This window comes from Papio anubis, chromosome 13 (assembly GCF_008728515.1).
Source record: "Papio anubis isolate 15944 chromosome 13, Panubis1.0, whole genome shotgun sequence".
Classification (NCBI taxonomy): Eukaryota; Metazoa; Chordata; class Mammalia; order Primates; family Cercopithecidae; genus Papio; species Papio anubis.
Window position 1 is genome coordinate 33,244,090 of NC_044988.1, and position 21,840 is coordinate 33,265,929.

A 21,840-nucleotide genomic window follows, 5' to 3' on the forward strand; every position below is an offset into this window, starting at 1 on the left:
TATATACATATATAATATATACATATATATCAGTGTATTTTTTCATGAAACACAAAGAAAGGTAGAGGAACTGGAAGAAAAAAAAGAATAATATCAACAAAGGACACCAAACTAATTGGGATTAAAAAACTCTTTTGTGTCACTTAAGGTTGGTGTCTCTTGTAAAGACCTGGTTTAAGAAAGATAATGTATTGTGAGAACCTGGGCGGTTGAAAAATTAATGCACTTTAAATAATACATCAAGTTTCATGTTTATATTTTACTGTTTGTGGTTGGCTATTTCAACTGGTGTTAATCTAGAGCTTAGATTAGAGCTTGCTTGGTCAGTGGGTTAGCTAGCTGTGTGTTTTTCTCACTGCCACATCATACATTTTACAATACTGACACTGATTTAAAATGTTATTTTCCTCTATCATTCCTTTACTTAGATTTATCCCTGGGAAAACAACAGACAATGAAAAAAGTCTGTTGAAGTAGGCTAAAGAGATATGACAACCAAAGGTAATATATGATCTTTGATTAGAAAAAAAAAAACAGCTATGAAGGACATTTGGATAATAAGTGGGGAAAGAAAATAATAATTTATATCATAATATTAATAATACAAGTAGAATGAAATAAATAATATAAAATTTAAATATGGATTATAATTTATTTATATTTGAGGCATAAACATAAATATATATTATATATGTATTATATATTATATATGTATTTTATATATTATATTACATATGTATTTTATATATATTATATATTACATATGTATTATATATATGTTTTATATATATATATATATCAGCATATTTTTTCATGAAACACAAAGAAAGGTAGAGGAACCAGAAGAAAAAAAACCAGAATAATATCAAACAAAGGACACCAAACTAATTGGGATTAAAAAACTATTTTGTGTCACTTAAGGTTGGTGTCTCTTGTCTCACTCTGTCACCCAGGCTTGAAAGCAGTGGCACAATCATGGCTCACCACAGCCTCAAACTCCCGGGCTCAAGTGATCCTTCCACCTCAGCCTCCCACACAGCTGGGTCTACAGGCACATGCCAACACACCCAGCAAATTATTTTATTTTTTGTAGAGAGAGGGGTCTCACTTTAGTGCCCAGGCTGGTCTTGAGCTCCTGGCCTCAAGCCATCCTCCCACCGTGGCATCCCAAAGTGCTGGGACTAGAGGTGTGAACCACATGCCAGCCTGGACTGTATTTTAAAATGTAACTATATACAAATAATACTTTGAAAGTTAAATTCTTTGGTTATGATTAATATATTTTGGTTATATTACATGAAAGACACTGGCTTAGGAATTTGGAGGTGAAATGTCACAATGTCTGCAACTTACTTTCAAGTGGTTCACCTTACTTGAGAGAGATAAAAGAGGCAAAATGCAAAAACAAAAAAAAAAAACAAAAAACAAAACAAAACAAAAAGCTAAATACAGTATAATACAACACAAAACAGCACAAGGCCAGATCAAACTTCAAAAAATGATGAATTCAGCATCAAAGAATGAATTGTATTTAAGAAATAAGTTATGCGATGATTGGTTAATTTAAATGGGAATAGCTGGGCAGGGCATCTGGGAAAGGTGTTTGAAGAGGAACAGATCTAGGAGGAGTCCTTCTTTTTGTCTTTTGCCTTTTGTCCTCTTCCTTCCTCCTCACTCTTCTCAGAAGGCAGACTAGATAGCTGGATCTGGAATGAGGCAGATGTTGTGCAATCTAGAGGAAGACTAGAGAAAGCTCCATGACCTTGGAACAGAGACAGCGGAGTGGCCAACCAATAGCAGCAAGCACCTACTCCAGCCTTCTCTGTGTAATAAAAATAAACTCCTACAACAAAAGTTCCCAAATGTTCTCAGTTCATGGCATGCTCAGTGTTTCAGTAAGTTTTTCATGGTACCCCTAGGCCAAAAGAAACACCTACACTTGCATTTATCAAGTAGTTAGGTATAAACAACTCAATAACACGTATGTACTAACAGCTTACTAGTTGTTTGAAAAAATAATACAAATAAATTAAAAGAAAAACAGTATTTTTATTTCATTCTTAAATAACCCCAAATACTAATGGGATGTGTGTTAAACTGTGCACTCTAATGTTTCTCAAACTTTGGAGTAAGATTGGACACCATCACCCGTTCCACGATGATTTCACTTAGTATTTGCTTTTTTAAAATTGTGGTAAAATATATACAGCATAAAAGTGATCATCTTAGTCATTTCTAAATGCACAGTTCGGTGGCATTAAGTATATTCACATTATTGTGCGACCATCACCATTACCCATCTCCAAAACTTTTTCATCTTCACCAACTGAAACTCCGTACCCATCAAACGCTAACTCCTCATGTCCCCTTTCCCCCAACTCCCAGCAACCACCATTCTTTCTGACTCAATGAATTTGACCATTCCAGGAACTTCATACAAGAGGAATCATACAATACGTGTCCTTTTGTGACTGGTGCATTTCATTTAGCATAATTTCCTCAAAGATCATCCATGTTGTAGCATGTGTCAGAACTTCCTTTCTTTTTCAGGCTGAATAATATTCCATTGTATGTATATACCACATTGGGTTGCTTCTTCCTTTTGGCTATCATAAATAATGCCGCCGTGGACATGGGTGTAAAAAGTACTCGCTTCTTCTAAATTACAATTCCTGAAAATGGAGCTTCTCAAAGATATGATGTCACCAAAAGGAACATAGTGCAATTTACTGTTGAAACTGTCAACCTCCTCAACCTAGTAGTCTGACCGGTGTCCAAAGGATACCACATATCCCTGTTTCCTTCTAAATTTAAAATACCCTGTGACTCCCCAAGTTCACAGTGGCACTCCAGTGACCTTAATACACTGTTTGGGAACCACAATCCATGATGTTAAAGCCACTGCTATTTGAGTTTTCAACTGAGCAGAACTCAATTTTTAAATAATATAAACATTAATATCAAATGTATACTTCTCATGAGCTTTCCATCAAAGATTCTTCAGTCTTCAAGTCAGATGCTTGTCTGTGTAGCAATTCTTAGGTAACTTAAATTCTCCGTATACAGCTCTACGGCTTCCCTAAGAGTTGCTATAATCATTTTTAAAGCTTAGAAAACGCCTTTTCTTAGCTACCATGTAAACTGTACCTTGCCCCAAAGCAATGATACTGCTTTGGTTAAAATTTATGTGTCAAATTGACTGGGCCACTTGGTGCCCCTATATTAGGTCCAACACTACTCTGGGCATTTCTATGAGAGTGTTTTTGGGTGAGATTAACATTTAGTTAGTACACTGAGTAAAGCATATTGCACTCCCTAATGTGGGTGATTCTCAGCCAATCAGTTGAAGTCCTGAATAGAACAAGGTTGACCCTTGCCCCCGACAAGAGAAAATTCTTCCTGCCTGATTGCCTTCCAACTGGGACACTGGTTTTTTTCTTGCCTTTGAATTCAAATTGAAACATCAGCTCTTCCTGGATCTTGAGCCTGCCAGCCTTCAGACAGGGACTACATCATGGGTTCTGCTGGTTCTCAGGCCTTCAGACTCAGACTGCAATGAAACCATTGGCTCCCCTGGGTCTCCAACTGACTGACTCTCCCTGTAGATCGTGGAACTTACCACTCTCCATAATCCCAAGGGCCAATTTCTTATAACAAATTTCTTTATATATACATATACACACACACACACACACAAATATACACATGTAGATATGTATCCTATTCGTCTATTTCTCTGGAAAACCCTAACTAATAAACCCACAAGAGTCCCATGTTCCATCAGTGTCCTCAAAATGGATCCAAACTCCTTGGCACATCATTCATGGCCCTTCCTCTGGCTTCTGCTGATTCCTCTCCAGCTTCATCTCTTACCACGGTTTTCTGTACCCCTGTCCATGTGGAACCAAGTGGAAGTCCATGAAATGCACCAGGATTTCTCCCCTCCAGGTTTTGAGTGCATTTTTCTCCCTTCCCAGAATAAGTTCCAGACAACCCCCCCCCAATTCACACATATGCGTGCTCACACACACACACATACACATACACATACACACACACACACACACAGGACATGCACTTTGCATGATTGCAAAGCTAGCTCTTCCCCTTCCAGTTATCTGCCTATATAGCACAGGCCAGAAACCCTTCTATGTGGCCATATCAATCTGAGTGTATCCCTACTGGAGTCCTTACTGTGCTGTTTTGTTTGTTTTTGTTTTTGTTTTGAGATGGAGTCTTGCTCTGTTGCCTGGGCTGGAGTACAATCTCTGCTCACTGCAACCTCCGCCTCCCGGGCTCAAGCAATTCTCCTGCCTCAGCCTCCCGAATAGCTGGAATTACAGGTACCCACCACCACAGCCGGCTCATTTTTGTATTTTTAGTAGAGGTGGGGTTTCACTATGTTGGCCAGGCTGGCTTCAAACTCCTGACTTCAAATGATCTGCCTGCCTCAGCCTCCCAAACTGCTGGGATTACAAGCGTGAGCCATCGCACCCACCTACTGTGCTATATTTTAACTGGCCATTTATTTGTATGAATTATCCAACTCCTTGAGGGAAAGGACTATGCTTTATTGGCTATTGCATCTCCAGAACAGTGGCTCACCCACAATATATGCTCAATAATTATTTGTAGAGTAAATGATCAAAATTCAAACAATCCTAGATCATCACCCTCAACCAGTTATTGGCTTAGTATAGGAATTGTCAACCAAGACCTGGAAGAAATGATACATTCAGACACTTCTCGTACCATCTAGACCACCAATGGTATCTAAGCTCCAAAGCTAGAGGTGATAATAATACAGCTGTCCTCCACCCATCATTTGTGCCTAGGCATGTCCCAACCATGCAGATCCTGTAAGCTAGGAAGCTGAGCAAGGAAACAAAAAGCAACAGGGAAAGGAATCAGGAAGCAGCACTACTTCTGACAGGCATTTCAAGGTATATCGACCCTGAGAATTCACTAGCCCTTAAGCACGTGAGTTTTTTTTAAAAACATGGCTTTAATTACAGCCACTTCTGACTGCCATCAAAGTTAGTATTCCCAAGCTCCTTACTGGCTGGTGCCTCTGAAGTTACTTACTCTTTCTAGACCTTAGTTTGCTTATCAGTTAAATAGCCATAGCATACAACTCAGTGCTGTTTGAGGAATAACTGAGACTATGTATTGGAAAGCACTTAACACGGTGCCTGACATATGCTGTTATGATACAATAAAGGCAAGTTATTAATATTATCACCATTATTATTGTCAGTCAGGATTGCAAACACAAGTACATATAAAAGCAAGCTACAGTTCACTAGTCAAGCATGAGCTAAAAGGTTTTACCGGGCCTCAGCCCCTGAAAATCTAAACATCTAAATTTAACATGAGGGAACTTAGCTTGCCACACCATGGACATAGCAACCCGACAATGAGAAACCTATTTTGGATGTAGCCCCAGGAAAACTTTTTCCCATACTTATACTAAATATCAGTACCTCTAAGAAATAAAATGATTCAAAACTAATCTAGACCAAAAAAAAAAAAAAAAGAAGAAGAAGAAGAAAAATAAATAAATTAAGGCTGGGCACAGTGGCTCACGCCTGTAACCCTAGCACTTTGGGAGGCCAAAGCGGGCAGATCACTTGAGCTCAGGAGTTGGAGACCAGCCTGGGCAATATAATGAAATCCTGTCTCTAAAAAACAAAAAAAATTAGCCAGGCGTGGTGGGATGCACCTGTGGTCCCAGCTACTTGGGGGACTGAAGCAGGAGGATCACTTGAACCCAGGAGGATGAGGCTGCAGTGAGGCCATGATCATGCCACTGTACTCCAGCCTGGGTGACAAAGTGAGATCCTATCTCAAAAAATTAATTAACTTAAAAGGCGCATGTATGTTTAGTGCTATTGTTTTTTTAAAACCTGCCCATTTACACCAATTTCTCCAAACACAGAAATACAATGACACTAAAACAAACAACTTTTTGGCTACTTGCCTGATAGGAATCATTATTCATCTTAATTAACTGAATGAGTGGCTATTCTGAAGGTTGCTAGTAATTCTATTTGGTGGTGTAAGCATTTTTAACATAAACATTTAAGACGGAATGCTAAAACTACCTTACGGAATATATAATTGTGCAATTTTAGACAGCAAAGCTATATTTCACGTGGGGTACATGCTCTTTCTCTAAATACATACGTCATCTACAATATAACCTCATTAATTCAACATCAATTTCTAGAAATAGTGTGTCATTCAAATAACTTGCTATTCACCAACAATTATTCTTTAATTTAAAATATATGGTAATTCAAACGCTACTGAATTAAAAGCACATTCTCTCTGCACTTCAAATTGACCAGGTTTTCTAGTTCTCCACAAGCACAAAATACATCTTTTCATTATTCCCTTCTAGCTTGCTTCCCTCTTGCTGTATTATAAAAGTTATAGGTTTTGCTCTTAAAGTAATTTTTCTTATCACTGATATGTACTGATTCTTCATTTTATTGGCTATGAAAATTTCTCCCTTTTTTATCATTTTCCTTCTACACTGAACTTTTAGCACTGGCATAAAGACAGTTCCAGTCACTCTTCTTGTCCATGGCCTGGAGCATTCAGCCCCCAGGGAACCAGGACAGAGCTACATGTATCTGGAGGGCAGAATCTTGCTAAACCAGCATTTACCCTTCCACCACAACCACCCAGCCTGCCTCCCTATTTCTTATCTTTCTATCTTACTGTTACTCTGTTTCACAGTCCCAGGAGATGTCTCATACTCAGCATTTACCACTGTGGTCCCTTCCCCTTCAATACATACACACCCACTCCCTTACTGAGCAAGCTATATATCATTATGAGACCATCAACTTTGACCCTGACACTGAATCATGTATTTTTCCATAGGATTTGCTGGCAGAAAATGGGATGGGGGAGAAAAAAATTGTTTCCATTTTTAAAAGGTCCCAGAAAAACAATCCTACCTTTCCCAGGATTTGGAGGAAAAGGGCTTCCAAACTCCTGCTGCTTTGGCTTTAAAGTATGTGACCCTGACATGCCTCCAGCCTGGGTGACCTGGAATCGCAGCTTCTCATTGGTGAGCATTTGTCTCCTGGGGCTTAAGGCAGGCAGATGAATGGGGCTCTCAGCCACGTTGTTCTGAGGAGCCATCCCTCCTCCTGAGGGCATCTTGAGATGGAGGTTGTTAGCAAGGCTTCCCATAGTGGGGCTTGATGTGCTGCCACAGGGTGAGGGGCCAGGAGTCCCGGAGTGGGCTCGGATGGCAGGAATGTGGTGGCCACTGACCATCCTAGGCCCCTGTGGGGTTCCCGATGTCCGGTGGAGACTCATGCTGCATGATCTTCCATTCATTCTGAAAAACCTGTGGCCAAGATGGTCAAATATCCAATGTCACTAATGACTCCTTTCAGGCAAAGTCCAATAAGTTATCCATGGTGTGGGTTATAAGCCTGTTTAAAAAAATAAATGCAGGCATTTTTAAAAGCAAAAATGAAAATAAGATACGGTGAGTTTTTCAACCTGTATATCATTCATATCAGGAAGAAAAGAAGCACTCTTAGCAAGATGGCCTTTTATGTAGAACAGGGTCCTCAAATACATGGCTCATTGGCAGGCACTCTCCCCTTCTGCATTCACGGTGGACATGGATTATGGACCACTGCATTGTTTTGTTTGCCACTGAGCCCTTCTCAATACAGCGCTCTTGGCAACTACAACAATCTACTGGTGCCAGCTTGCAAAACAAAATTTATTTTGCTCCCTGGAGGATCTTTCCATACTAGTTCATTTTTGCTACAGCAGGTCTTGGGAAACCCAAAAGCACCACCTACATGAGCTGTGAGACCAATGCTTCAAAGTTCCAGTAAACAACCACAAAGCAGACATGGCTTCTAAATGAGACTATGGGGACACTAAACCATCTCTGATTTTCACTTTAAAAGCTATCTTTTCATAGTCCCTAGATTCGAAAAAGATAAACACCTAGGCCTGGGAATACCACAAAATTTTCATATATCCATATATTCAAATATACATGGCAGCATTAGGGTATTGGTTCTATAATGATCCTGAGATATGGAGATTGGAAGAGAATCAACACCACGATACTGTAACCTTCTACTAAAATCCTAGAAAAGAGAAGGGGTGTGCAAAATGCCATACGGGGAGCATAAGGAGAGAATGTCCCTTCTAAAAGCGACCTGTCCAGTATGTACATGATGCATGACACTCAGTAAATCTACCATAGTTCCATAAAGCTTCCTAACATTAAGGAAGCAGAACGAGAACCAAGAGAAGTACTGAACATGATAGCAGGATGTCATCACCCACCCACGTGATGACGCCGGGTTGTAAATTACTGAAGAAGGCCCTTCCCTCCCTTGACCAATAGCTCCCCAAAATGTATGCAATGAGGTGGTAAAGTGCCATGGTTGTGCCACTACACCAAATATATTATAGACACTGTCACAATCTGTCTTTTAGAGATGACAGTCATGGAAAGAAGCCAAAGCTCGACAAACACAGGAAATAAGGACTGAGTACAAAGCAGGAGTGACCAGATATCCTCAAACGGATGATTCTTATTTTTTGTGTATGATCCACTCAAAGTGTTGAACAAACATTTTTCAACTCAACTTCCAAATAAATTACTCCATAAATAATCAAGAAAAGGCTATCAAGGAGAAAAACTTTTTGTGAAGAGTTTATTTTTCTTTTTATTTTTAGAAAATCAAAAATATCTAATTTTAACTCAAGCACTATGCCTTCTGCAAAGTTTCCTGTGTGTGTCTATGTTGAGGAAATTCAAAAGTAATTAACAATACAAAATTTAGAATGTTTTCTTCATTCTTAGTAATTCTCTATTTTCACTAAGAATTACATCAGTTTGTGACATTTAATACTATCATACCATCTAGTCCTGGAAAACACTCAACCATATTCCTCTAGGTCAGGTCTCACTCCTGCCCTCTTTTCCCATGAGTACAAAGCAGGAGTGACCAGATAACCTCAATTCTTACACTGGAAAAATTCCAATGCTTTTTATGGTACATTTATGTAGGAGAACTCCTGTGTGTCACCAGTCAGTATGCTGATCCATTCATTGGTAGATCATGAGCAATAGTCATTTAATGTCTCTGTACTTTGCCAGATAAAATTGGCCATCTATTTTCCTCTCATTGATAAAACAGTGTTTTCTGAGCACTCTGAACCCTGCAGAAGAAAGCACTTATTCAGCAGAAACCCCCCCGCCAAAAAAAGGCAAAAGAAATATGTCATATTAGCCAATTTTTTTAAATAAAGAATTGTTCAACATGACTGGAAATATGAGTCAGTAAGACCACGGTCCAAGTGACAAGTGTCTGCAGATTTTCAGACTGTGCCCATTTCCAGGTTTTTAAAAATAAGGGAGTCATTTTTTGGCAGCAAGATCATATACGAGCAGGAATTCTCATCAAAAACCTGGATAAAAACACATAAGGAGGTACTTAGCATTAGGCATGATCATTAAGAAGGTGAGTTTGCAAGAAGGAAAAATAATTAGAGCACTGAGAACTTAATTAAGTATCAGGCATTCACACCTGCCTGTCTTGCAATGAATATTTATTTCATTTTTTTTTATAAAATACACTCCTGTTTTAAATAGTTTTAGTTTGAAAGTAAGAACAACAACAAAATGTACTTAAATTTTATTACTAAGAAAGCAACAGCCAGAAAGTAAAGTGATTAATACCATAAAGAAAAACCAACAGGCCAATGGCATGTGAGCTGAGCAAAACCAGCCTCAAGACAAAAATAAAAGAAACTAAACATGAAAATATGGCTAATATTCCACTTTTCACATTAATTATGCCAACAGATTTCTCAAACATTAGATATTAGAATGTAAAAATAAATTTCATCTATTTATATAATATTTTGCATACTTTTTAGCTAGGCCATATGATCAAGATATAATTCTAAGGCACTTGGTAAGAAAAAAGGGATAAAATGCTATTATAACTTTTAAGAAAAGCCCTCATAGAGTCTGAAATGGCACTCAAAAAGTCAAGATACCCGGGTTCTACTTCTGACAAATCATTTATAACTTCTCTGGACTTACAGTTTTTCATCCATAAAAGTTTGAGGAATTTGGATCTATTCACTATGGTCTCTTGAAATTCTGTTATTCCAGGCAATTTAGAAAAGACTATCAAGAACACCCATTTGCTATACTCAAGAATAAATATGTAGATTTTATACTTATGGCATTTAAATCTGGAGGGTAGACATGGAAGCAAAAAACAATAGCATTCTCTACTACCCCCATCAAAGTGAAAGCTGATACAAAGGCTTGCCCATCAGCAATGCGTCTATGGTAATGCTAACCATGAAGAACACATTTTGTCAAAAAGGTAAAATCACAACTAATCAGTGTCAAAAACTTAACTGATGGGATTCCATTGGAAGAGCACCTTTCTAGTTAAAAATCCAATCACAATATTCTAGTCAGCATTTTCTCCTCTGTTCTCCATCCAACTACTCTCCCTCAGGCTACCAACAACAAAAACAAAAGAAACAAGAAGAAGAAAAAGCAAGGAGCATCCAGAGGTAAAAATTTAGGGTATTTCGGATCTGACATAGTGACATATTTAGAGTTTTAACACTACATTGGTTCCTACAATGAAAATGTTAATTCTGCTAATATGAGTCAGCATGAAAGTTAATAAATCTTTCCTTTTGACCACTTTCAAACTCTTCGAACACACTTCTGTAAATCAGGTCAGAGAGAAAATTACTTAACCCCTAAGGAAACTAAGGCACAAAACCATTTAGTAATTCCACGAGTTTTCTGAAAAAGCATGACTTCAATCAAAATATAAAATCATGACTCTACCTTCTACCCAAGGCTCCAGGCACTGCTTGTCATGGATTAAAAGATTAAACAAACGAAAAGCAATGTTAACTCATCCATTCCAGAAAATTTCAAGAACATGACTTCCATAATGCCTATTTACAGCCAAAGGCCCTTTCTTAGTAAATATCATTAATAGACTCATCTAGAGTCATAATTCATCTGATGAGCCAGTTAATTATTAATTTTCATACATCATTTCATTTCCTTAGGCTACATTTAGCCTTTGTTACATTTTCCATTTCTTATGCCACAAGCACTTCTTACTCTGCATAGAAAACCCGATAATGAGGCACAAAATACTGGCCAGCAAACAAACTGCTTCTGACTCTACTTCTTATATATCTGTCTAAGCTATCTACAATAAGAGTTTTTATTGATCCTTTTTATTTTTTCCCTTCGGGTTCATGACTGTATAATTTCATTAATGCCGCCTTTTCAACATCGCTGCCTTGATTGTTAATAGGCCCGTGCTATTCCCATGGGCTTCTCTTGTTACAGCTTTTGTAGCCAGAAGAATATAGAAATGAAAAGCCTATTGATAGATAATATAAGTTATTCTCATGCACGGCTGCAGTGTGAAGCACATTTTGCAATTCAATCAAGGACAGATAGAGCTGAATGTTCTTAGATCCTAGGAGTTCATTTAAATAAGCAGAATGTACCTTGTCCTAACACAGGTGACTGACTCCTCAGAAAAGATTGTATAAACAAAAACCAATCATGTAAGTCATTTTATTGGCAACAATATAAACACAGCTATATTAGATGTCACCAATAAATCAAAATTATTCTTGTCTGCAATTTTAACAAGAGGAAAGTGCAAACATGTGCCTGTGAAACTGGAGGATATTATAGAGGAAATATATTGGATGTGTACAATATTATTTCTCCAAATTGAAACTGGAGGATACTATATCATGATATGATAACCCATAACAAGGTACAGTTTGATCATTTCTGTGGTTCCATAACTTTATTCATGAAACTAACAAATTCATAGAATTTACAACGGAAGTTACACAGAAACATAACTGAGATAATTCCTCATTATTGAAATGTGGAGGAGAAAGTTAGGGAGGTTACACCTAATAACTAGTATGTGCAGACCTATTCACTTGGGTACTCCCAAGGCCTAACGTTGTAATTCTAAGAAAATAAATATATTTATTCTGAACACCAAGATGTACAAATGTTACTTAAGCAATATAATCACCAACAAGATGAAATAAAAGAGGTTTCACTTATGAGTTATACCAATTGAAAAATATGAATACAATTTAGTGTCCTCTGCAGAGATTCTTCAAGACCATTCTTCCAAAGACCATTCAGAAAAGATAATGTAATGAACATGAGGGAGCTCACCTAATAGAAACTCTGACTTTGTTTTATCTGTGAATTCAAACCCTTTGCTATCTAATTAGAGATATACATGTCTTAACTTTTCATTTTTATATTTTATAAAATGTTCTCAAAAATTAAAATAATATTTTCTAAGTTTATAGAGTGAAAGGACTGGCCATATCACTTTAAATTTAAATTAATGGCTATGACATTCAAAATATGAGTAGTAAATATGAACAGGACACAGAGGAAAGAAAGAAAGGAGAGAAAAGGAAGGGAGTAGGAAAAACAGAATGACCACATCCAATTCAGGAATTTATACTCTTAGTCAATTCTCATTTAAAAATCAGAAGCAGCACTGAGAGCCTTCCATACAATGATAGCGGCTACAGATTGCTGAAGGAAATTCAGGACCTTCAGGAATATACTGCTGGAGGGCAGTATTAAAAGTTCAATAACCTCTCTTAGAATCTACTTTCCACTCTTCAGTGCATCTATATAACTTTCATATCCTCCTAGTTTACTAAATGTCACTACTTTCAGTAGTAATTACTTAGAAGTGTTTCATTTACTTTGCCCCAGTCATTAACTCATCAATGAGTACAGAAAGGTCTAGAGAGCCATGGTCCTACCAAAAATGGCAAGGGAGAAGAGGAAAATTAGGGATTTTCTCGGTCAGCTATAAGAAATCACACAAAATGAAAATGAACTTGGAACCAAAAAGATTTTTAAGAAAAACATAAATAGGTTCAGAAAGTACCATGTCTTGGGCCCATAGACTATAAGTTCCTACATCTATGTTCAATGAAGTATTCATTTTAAAGTAGGGTTTTTCAAACGGCATTGCAATTCACTGGTGGTCCATGAAATTAATTATTCAACAGAGAAAGCATTATTTAATGAAATAGGACAACTAGAATAAAATAGAAGCTATTGGAGTACATCAAATGTATTAATGGTGAAGTATCTGTTTTACTTCAGTTATTTGTAGGTATACCTATCTGCCCATTTGTATGCATACACGTCTTCTGGGCAAGACAAAAAATAAATTGTAGGGTGAGTCACAGTCAAAACAGCATAAAAGTCACTGTTAAAAAGCAGTGGACTATTTGGACTATTTGTCTACCCAAGTACTTACCAAGAACAGCTGGAGGTAGAGACAGAGTTGAACAGTCAAAGTAAAATAAATAATAAAATATAGCTGGAATGAAGAACAGAAAAGATTTAAGGGTTTGACATTTTTGGCTTTATAAAACATAAGGATTCAATGATACAAACCTTCATTCCTACCACTGCTATCTTTCACTGTGCAGTAAATATCAATTGATCAATTGTGCTCAATAAGTAATAATTGATCAACCAACTGACAGAATCAGGATCAAAATTACCAAAAATTTTGGATCTTCTTCATTGCAGTGGACAGGTAACTTTCCCTGGAATAAAAACCCCCTCTTACACTACTAAAGTGGGTAAAGTTTAAATTAACACACAATGTCTTTGAGAACTGAGTCTTTCAAAATGTGTTCTTAATATGAGTTAGCCATGAGATTCTGAAAAGAGGAATGTGAAATGGAAAAATGAACACATTCCCGATGATGTCACTGCTGAATTAATTACCTGAATTGCAAAGAGTGAACAGCACATGGCCAGGGTTTGAGACACAAAGGCTTCTTCTTCAGAAATATAAAAGTAAAATAACTGGCTGGAGATTTTTCTTTCAAGAAAAAAAAAAAAAAAAAAGCCCATCCTCACACAAGAGGGTACATAGGGAATAAAATGTGGCAAATGAAAAGGGCATTCATTATCCTTTAGTCTGTATAACTAACTACTCAGTCCACATGACTAGGTATTCGCAAGGCTAAAGATCACAATCCTTTAAAAAGGGTAACAAACATTTATCTATGGAAGATTCTAGAAATAAAATTTATCACTCCCTAAACCAAATACTCAGGCATCTTATTGTGTTCCCATCACATATGTAACTGAGTGATTTTTTTCCTTCAGCATAGTTATTGCTTAAAAGTGACCGATGTAACTATTTCTGGCTGTTGGTAGACAGCAGTTTTACAGAAGTTAAATTATGTTCACTGACATCACTGCGGAAGTATGAACGTCCACAACAATGACTAGGCCCTTAACCAACATGACAACATATTTATTAAAAAGATTTTTTGAAAACCTCTGTGAATGACTCAGCCAAGTTACAGACAGAAGTGGAATCTATCGGTCATGCTGAAAAGGTTGGGAAAACATTAATCCATTTCTTCACACACAAGAATAACAAGAATTCATAACTAGCCCTAGCATCTGGTTGGTTTTCTGTGTACAATATTCAGCAGGCCTACAAAAGAAATTTGATGGAGCTGGCTTAGAACTTTAGAAATCACTGATATTCAGAAAGTCTGATCTCATTATTATGGAGCATAGGACAGGTTATGATCTTGCACTGTGACATCATCTGCCCATCTGCAGTTCAGCAAGGCTTGCTGCACCTGAAGGAACGTGTAGTCATTCTTGTTCCTGGCTTTGAAGAGATCACGTCAGACAAGGCTGGCCCCACCAGCTTTCCTTGACTCAAGTCTGCCCTCAGCTACTGAGAACCTCATAATTCAAGTTTTACAAATTCCTTGATTTTCTTCCCAAAGTGGAACATGATTGCATCTTTGTTTCTGTTAATTCTACAAATTGCCTTAGAGTCCAGCTAGATGGTCTTTCCCCTCCTCCTTTATTTTGCTCTCTTTTCCCCCAAATCCAGATCCTACTTACCCTCTAAGCCCACTCCAAATACCCACTTTAGGCCCTCCTGGATCCTTTTTTAGTCTCTACAAATCTGACCTGTAAAATGGGGATAATGTAATGCTACTGTGCATAGTTCATAACATTACAGAATAGCAGGCCAGGCACGGTGGCTCACACCTGTAATCCCAGTACTTTGGGAGGCCAAGGGAGGTGGATCACCTGAGGTCAGGAGTTCCAGACCAGCCTGACCAACATGGTGAAATCCCCATCTCTACTAAAAATACAAAATTAGCCGGGCGTGGTGGCACATGGCTGTAATCCCAACTACTTGGGAGGCTGGGGCAGGAGAATCACTTGAACCCGGGAGGGGGAGGTTGCAGTAAGCCGAGATTGTGCCATTGTACTACAGCCTGGGCAGCAAGAGTGAAACTATGTCTCAAAAAAAAAAAAAATTACAGAATAATAAATGAGAATCCACATCACATGCTTAGCACACTGTTCAGTACATGAAAGGACCCAATAAATGTTATTTTACTCTACACACCTCTCTTTCAACATTCATAACTTTCTACACTGCATTGCAGTTATTTGCCCGTGTTTCATTTCCCTGTCTAAATTCTAATTTTATTGAGTTCTGGGGTTACAGATAGTTTATCTTTGAACTTTCCCCAGCCCTTACATGTACATAGATTGTTTTACACCTATATATTTCTATTTTTCACCATACATTTATCATATATTTATGCTACATCTATATATTCACATACATTTATTCTATTTACATTGTTCATTCTGTACACTGATGTTTCATACTGAAAAACGTGGCATAAGTGAAATACACAATTATACCCCACATCTATAATTTATTGCCTGAATAAATACAAGTGAGGTGTGACCATAATCATGAATCCCATGGCTTATGGAACCAGTTTAATTACAGTTGCAAGTTTCCTAGTCTATTCCTTTCTCTACTAGGAAAAAGTAGCACAAAAATTCTATTCCACTTTTCTGGGTAGGCATTTTATTCTTGCCTTTATCTTGGCCTACTGGTGAACAATGAAAAATCCCAGCTAAAAGTTGCAAATGAACAGTTCAGTACTGAAACCAGGCACTTTTTTTTTTTTTTTTATTATGGGGGTTTCTGCCCCTCACCAAGGGACTGTGAAATACACTCTGGGTTGCCTTAGTGGAAGGAACTCCTCTGAATTTTCCTGCTCACCTACACTGGTGTCACATTAGACATTTCACTTGTGTCTGTTTGGTCTCCCTAACCAGACTGTCATCAGAATATAAATATGGCTTCAGTTTGGTTAGTGTTTTCCCTTAATTCTATCATATTAAGTAATGCCTCACTAATTTCTGCAAGCCAGACTGTTTCCATCATCTTTAAAGGGGGAGTCCAAATTATTTGACCTAATAAAAGGTTGTTGTGTTGAGCGAAAGAAGCCAGACCCAAGAGTGCATATTGAATTATTCCATTTACATAAGATATTTTTTAAAAAACAGACAAAACTAATCTATCTGTTAGAAACCAGGGCAGTGGTTACCTTAGGCAGAGGTGGTAACTGGAATGGAGTGTGAGAGATGTTTCTGGTGTGTTGATAATGCTCTGTTTCTTGATCTGGAGGCTAGTTATGTGGGTGTGTTCCACTTGCAAAAAAATGCATCAAGCTTAAGATAAGTGTGCTTTTCCATAAGGATATCTTATTTTATCTCAATAGAAAATTTGGCTTTTGTGTCAACTCTGCCTCAAGTAAGTGGGAAACTACAAAAGCTGGGGACTTGGGCATCTTTTAATCAAACTATGTATCAATGTCATTTCAAAGGTTTTGTTATGTGTGATCTTCCTTGAATGAGAATGGCAACAAGTTTTTTTATCACACAGATTTCCTGTGTCTTTTTTCTGCAGTCCTGATACAGTCTATGAACCAACCAAACTTAGGGAAAAGTAAAACAGTTAAGTCCTGTATTTCCACCTTATTTACAATATAATGCCCCCTACAGAAAATAATAATCACAGAAACACAGAAAATGACTTCTCCAGAGATGAGAAATGTGCACGTGATGCCACTTTCTCAGTTATCTCCTTCCAGAAGTACATCTTCTATAATCTGGGAGAAGAGTAAATTAACACTCCAACTCCAAAGATCAATAATTATGATATGAGAGCGACAACAGTGGAAACAATAAACGTCCTTGGGCTTAATGCACTAGGAGGAAAGAACAGTCAGAGAAAAAAAAAAAAAAAAAAGAAAAAAAGACCGAGAACACTGAGCTCTCTTCTGAAATGGCAGAAAGACCACTTTCTCCTGCATAAATGAAGGCAGGGCTGATACAAAACATTTTCTGGCTATTATTTAACCTCCCCTACCCAGCCTATTTTAGCTCAGTAGGAATTTCACCCACTAGGTGGACCTTGGAGTTCATCCACCACCCCAATAAAGATTGCATTATTTGAAGCAATGATCACTTCTTCCAAGCAAACCAACAAACCCTAGGTATTCAACCTCTGATAACCTACCTACTACTAAGGAACTTCAGTGGAATTAGGGGATTAAAGATGCTGTCCCCAAACTGGCCTAAGGTGACCCAAGGGGAGAAGTTAACAGCAGCAGTTAAATTGATCTACTCATACTCAAGGATTACTCAGTCTTCTGGGCAAGAAAAGAAAGAAATTAACAAACTACCAATAAGGAAAGGTATTTTGAAAATAGTGGAAAAAATGCCCCCTACCTTTCCTCTCAAAAGTAACGTCAGAGCTAGTCTGGCTTCACAGACAACTAGTGAAAATATATGAAAACTGCAGTACGGTTATAGATGATCCTTACACTTTAGCTTGTTCTCAATTGAAAAAAAAAAATGCACATAATGTAACACTCTCCTGTCTAAATTGCTTCAAACTTTCTCAAAACGACCTTCATCGTGGTGGATTCTTTTTCTGCAAACCTTTGCAGGTTGCACCTGCTTCGCACAGAACCACTGGAAGCAAACTAGGAGGAGACAGAAGAAATAGGAAGGTTTAAACCAACACAAATCGATTTTGTACCAAAAAAAAAAAAAAGGTTTAGTCTAAAAAGGGAGGGCCAGTGAGAAACAAGACAGAGGGGGAAACAGACACGTCTGGCTAACTCCCAAGGTAGAAATCATGACTCATCAAAGCTTTCAGAAGGGACAGAACCAGACTTTGCATTTGTCTTGAGTTCATCTTCGAGCCAAGAAATGGTCTCTTAACTGGTAACAGAACTTTAAGGGTTCGTCCTGGGTCTGTAACAGCTGGCTGTGAGGTCTTGGGCAAAACCTTTAACGTCTCTGAGGCTCGGTTTCCTCATCAGTAGGTGACTGCAAGGTCCACTCTAGCTTTAATAGTCTATCCTTGAGATTCCGGGTCCCATACTAACGGGAACTGGTCCACTGGGGGGAGCTGCAGAACTTCCTTCTCACAAACTCCAGGGCCCCGGGGCCCCAGCTCTCCGGAGATGCTGAAGTCCTCGAGGAAGGTGGTTCTGCCGGCCTCTCCGTGAAACGGGGCCGCGACTGCACGAGTCCTGTCTCTACGGACCCTGCTCCTTGCGATTCCGGAAGTAGCTCCCTACCCCTGCCCCGGGTTTAGATGCTCCAGAAATGAGGGCCAAGCTTATACCAGGGCAGACTAGCGGGGGGCTCAAGGAGGCACACAGAGCAGGGGGACGGAGACCTCAGTCCTCGAGACCGCTCCTGCCAAGAGGAGGGCAGGAGAAGTCGGGAGAGGTGCCGGGAGCCCGCCAGGCGGGGGAGAGGCGCGTGGGACAAGGCAGGAGGAGGGCAGCCCTTATCGGTTCCCTATCCCACTAGCTTCGCTGCCGGGGTCGGAAATCCAGGTTCCTTGGCGCGGAACTAGGGGCGGGTCCGGAGGCGGAGGCGACAGCGCCCGGCGGGGTGCGCGCGGCTGCGACCCCGTCACTCCCCCGCCGCCTCCGCCCCTAACCCTCGGCCCTGTGCGCGAGCGAGCGAGCGAACGCAGCAAAACAAAACAAACTAGTGCCGGCTTCCTGTTGTGCAACCCGCTCCTGAGTAAGTCGGGGGCCGAAAGGGCGCAGCGGCTGGGAAGCCCGGGCGGCCGGGACCCGCGCGCGCTGCCCGGCCCGGCTGGAGCCTGTAGCCCGGAGTAGCCATGGCCGGGCTCACAGCCCCCGCACGCTGGCCACCGGCCCCCGCCAAGCCAGTGTCCTAAGCCTGTGGTTTCCCTTCGCTTCTCGCCTCCCAAACACCTCCAACAAGTCGGAGGGCGCGAACGCGGAGCCAGAAACCCTTCCCCAAAGTTTCTCCCGCCAGGTACCTAATTGAATCATCCATAGGATGACAAATCAGCCAGGGCCAAGATTTCCAGACACTTGGGTGACTTCCTTGTCCCCGAGGTGACTTGTCAGCTCCAGTGAGTAACTTGGAACTGTCGCTCGGGGCAAGGTGTGTGTCTAGGAGAGAGCCGGCAGCTCACTCACGCTTTCCAGAGAGCGACCCGGGCCGACTTCAAAATACACACAGGGTCATTTATAGGGACTGGAGCCGTGCGCAGGACAAAGTCTCCGAGACTGAGACATTTTCCAAACAGTGCTGACATTTTGTCGGGCCCCATAAAATGTAAACGCGAGGTGACGAACCCGGCGGGGGGGGTTTCGTGTCTGGCTGTGTCTGCGCACTGGCGGCGTGGGAGGTTATAGTTATAGACCCGGCGGCTGCGGGTCGCCGGGCCGGTACCGGCGAGGAGTGTAGGTACCCTCAACCCGACCACCTCTTGCAATCATAGGGACACCGGCTTGGATGAGACACAGGCGTGGACAACAGTCTTCGTGAAGCTCCACAAACACGTGGAACTTGAAAATACAACTACTGCCCCGTGTGTGCGCGAGAGACCTCACGTCACCCCATCAATTCCCACTTCGCCAAAGTTTCCCTTCAGTGGGGGCTCTGGAGTGGCGTGCCCCACGCCCGTCCGTCCTGCAACTTGCCCTGATTGTGTACCCCTCTGCCCCCTCTACTTAAAATGAAAAAACAAAAACTGTTCCTAATTAGCGAAACTTTAAAACCCTGTTGATCTTTCTGTCTTCTACATTGGGCGCTCTTAGGCCACTGACAGGAACACTGAACCCTAATTGTTGCTATCAGTCTCCGTAAGCGCAGGTCTCTCAGTGACCTATGACTCTGGGGATTGGGGTGCGCGTATCCTTAAACCCGCGCGAACGCCACCGGCTCAGCGTGGAAAACTATTTCTAATCCCTAGTTTGCGTCTCTGAGCTTTAACTCCCCCACACTCTCAAGCGCCCGGTTTCTCCCCGTCTCTCGCCTGCGAGCAAAGTTCCTATGGCATCCACTTACCAGGTAACCGGGATTTCCACAACAAAGCCCGGTGTGCGGGTCCCTTCCGCCGGCCAGCCAGCGCGAGTGACAGCGGGCGGCCAGCCCTGGCGAGGAGTAACTTGGGGCTCCAGCCCTTCAGCGCGCTCCGCGGGCTTTGCCTCCTTCGGAAATGAAAACCCCCATCCAAGCCGGGGGACGGAGCGCGGAAACCCGGCCCAAGTGCCGTGTGTGCGCGCGCGTCTGCGAGGGCAGCGGCGGCAGGGGGAGGAGGAGGCAGAGGCGGGGCGGCTGGACCCTCGGCATCAGCTCATTCTCCCCTGCTACACACATACACACGCAAATAATGTTTCTAAAAAGTTGAGTTGCGACTTTGTGCCTCGCCTGTCCTGTTCATCCTTGTCCTGGGCCGGGGAATGCTTCTGGGGGCCGACCCCGGGATGCTGGCTAATTGCTGCAGGCGGCTTCCGTCGCCGGTGCGACCCTGGACGGCCGCGGACGGCTTACAAGGGGTCCCGGGAGGGGCAGTGGCCGCAGCACTCGGCGCCGGTGCCTGTGCGCGCCGCGCTCTGGGCTGCCCGGGCGGCGCAGTGTGGACGCGGCTGCAGGGAGAGGGGAAGGGGGAAGAGGGAGGGAGGAAGGCGGCCCGGCGAGGAGTGTGGATGTGTGTGCGGCCGCAAGGGCCGGCCTGCAGCCAGCTGCTTCCTGAGTGTGAGCGCCGGAGGGGGAGGGGGAAGAGTGGGGGCGGGCTCGCTGGTCACTAGGCTGGCCAATTCGAAGGCTGAGCTTGTGTCTCCCTCTTGACGCGTACACACACACACACACACACACACACACACAAACTCACACTCCCAGTAAGCCAGAAGTCGAGGAATTCCAGAATTCCAGAACAGGGTAATAGCAGGGAGACACTTTGCCTTCTTCCTGGCCTTATTTGTTAAACTGACTTTTATTTTAACATGAAAAGATGTTAGTGTTTAGCCAGGATTTGATGTCAGGTCATAAAAAAATAAATAAACAACAACAACAAAAAATCCGGTAGTAACACAGAGAGAATAACACAGTGAAAAATGGCAAAAGAGTTGCTTTGAAATTTGGGATCGGATGCACATAACAACTTCGAAACTGGATAGGTAAAGCACTAAGGAAGCGTTTGGCATCTTTTCCAAGCATAGGCAGGGAAGAGAGGAAGGTGATGGAAGTGTTGGAAGGGTATAAAATTCCTAACACAGGCAGTTAGGAATGGAGGTATATTCCCTGCATATGTGGCACTTTATGAATTCAACATCCTCAGCCTTAAACCCCACCTAAGCTCTGACCCACCATCCCTTCTGCTTGTGTTGATCAGAGCCCTCAAAAGGTTGTTACAAGAAAGTCTACTTTTAGTAGTTCATCACATGTGTTGCCACAGATGCAAGGACTTCCATCTTGGGAATCTAGGTATGTAATGCACACAATAGTTGAGAGTATTTTTCACCCTCATGAATTAAATGAGTGAGGATGCCACCAGACACTTTTAGAATTTCACA

At 41.0% G+C, this 21,840-nt stretch overlaps 2 protein-coding genes across 9 annotated transcripts in view; one reads left to right on the top strand and one right to left on the bottom strand.

Moving 5' to 3' along the window:
* GLIS3 (GLIS family zinc finger 3) overlaps window positions 1-21,006 on the bottom strand; it is a 482,902-nt gene extending 461,896 nt beyond the window's left edge. For 4 of the 8 annotated variants that reach the window (XR_004177861.1, XM_031654205.1, XM_031654204.1 and 1 more), the window contains exons 1-2: window positions 20,333-20,429; window positions 6,969-7,454 (exon numbers count right to left, since the gene is read on the bottom strand). Coding sequence is in view for 6 of the 8 variants with exons in the window: in XM_031654205.1 (XP_031510065.1) it covers window positions 6,969-7,356 (388 nt within the window). In the remaining 2 variants the exon portion in view is untranslated. Of the gene's footprint in view, window positions 1-6,968; window positions 15,230-20,332 lie in introns of those variants that run through there. The other 4 variants (XM_009188825.4, XM_031654203.1, XM_031654202.1 and 1 more) reach the window with 4 other exon arrangements.
* On the top strand, window positions 19,059-21,115 carry LOC103878374. The gene is made up of 2 exons (XM_009188838.4): window positions 19,059-19,391; window positions 19,764-21,115. The coding sequence occupies exon 2, from the start codon at window positions 20,318-20,320 to the stop codon at window positions 21,113-21,115; it is 798 nt and encodes a 265-aa protein (XP_009187102.1). The 5' UTR covers window positions 19,059-19,391; window positions 19,764-20,317.
* The last annotated feature ends 725 nt before the right edge of the window (window positions 21,116-21,840 follow it).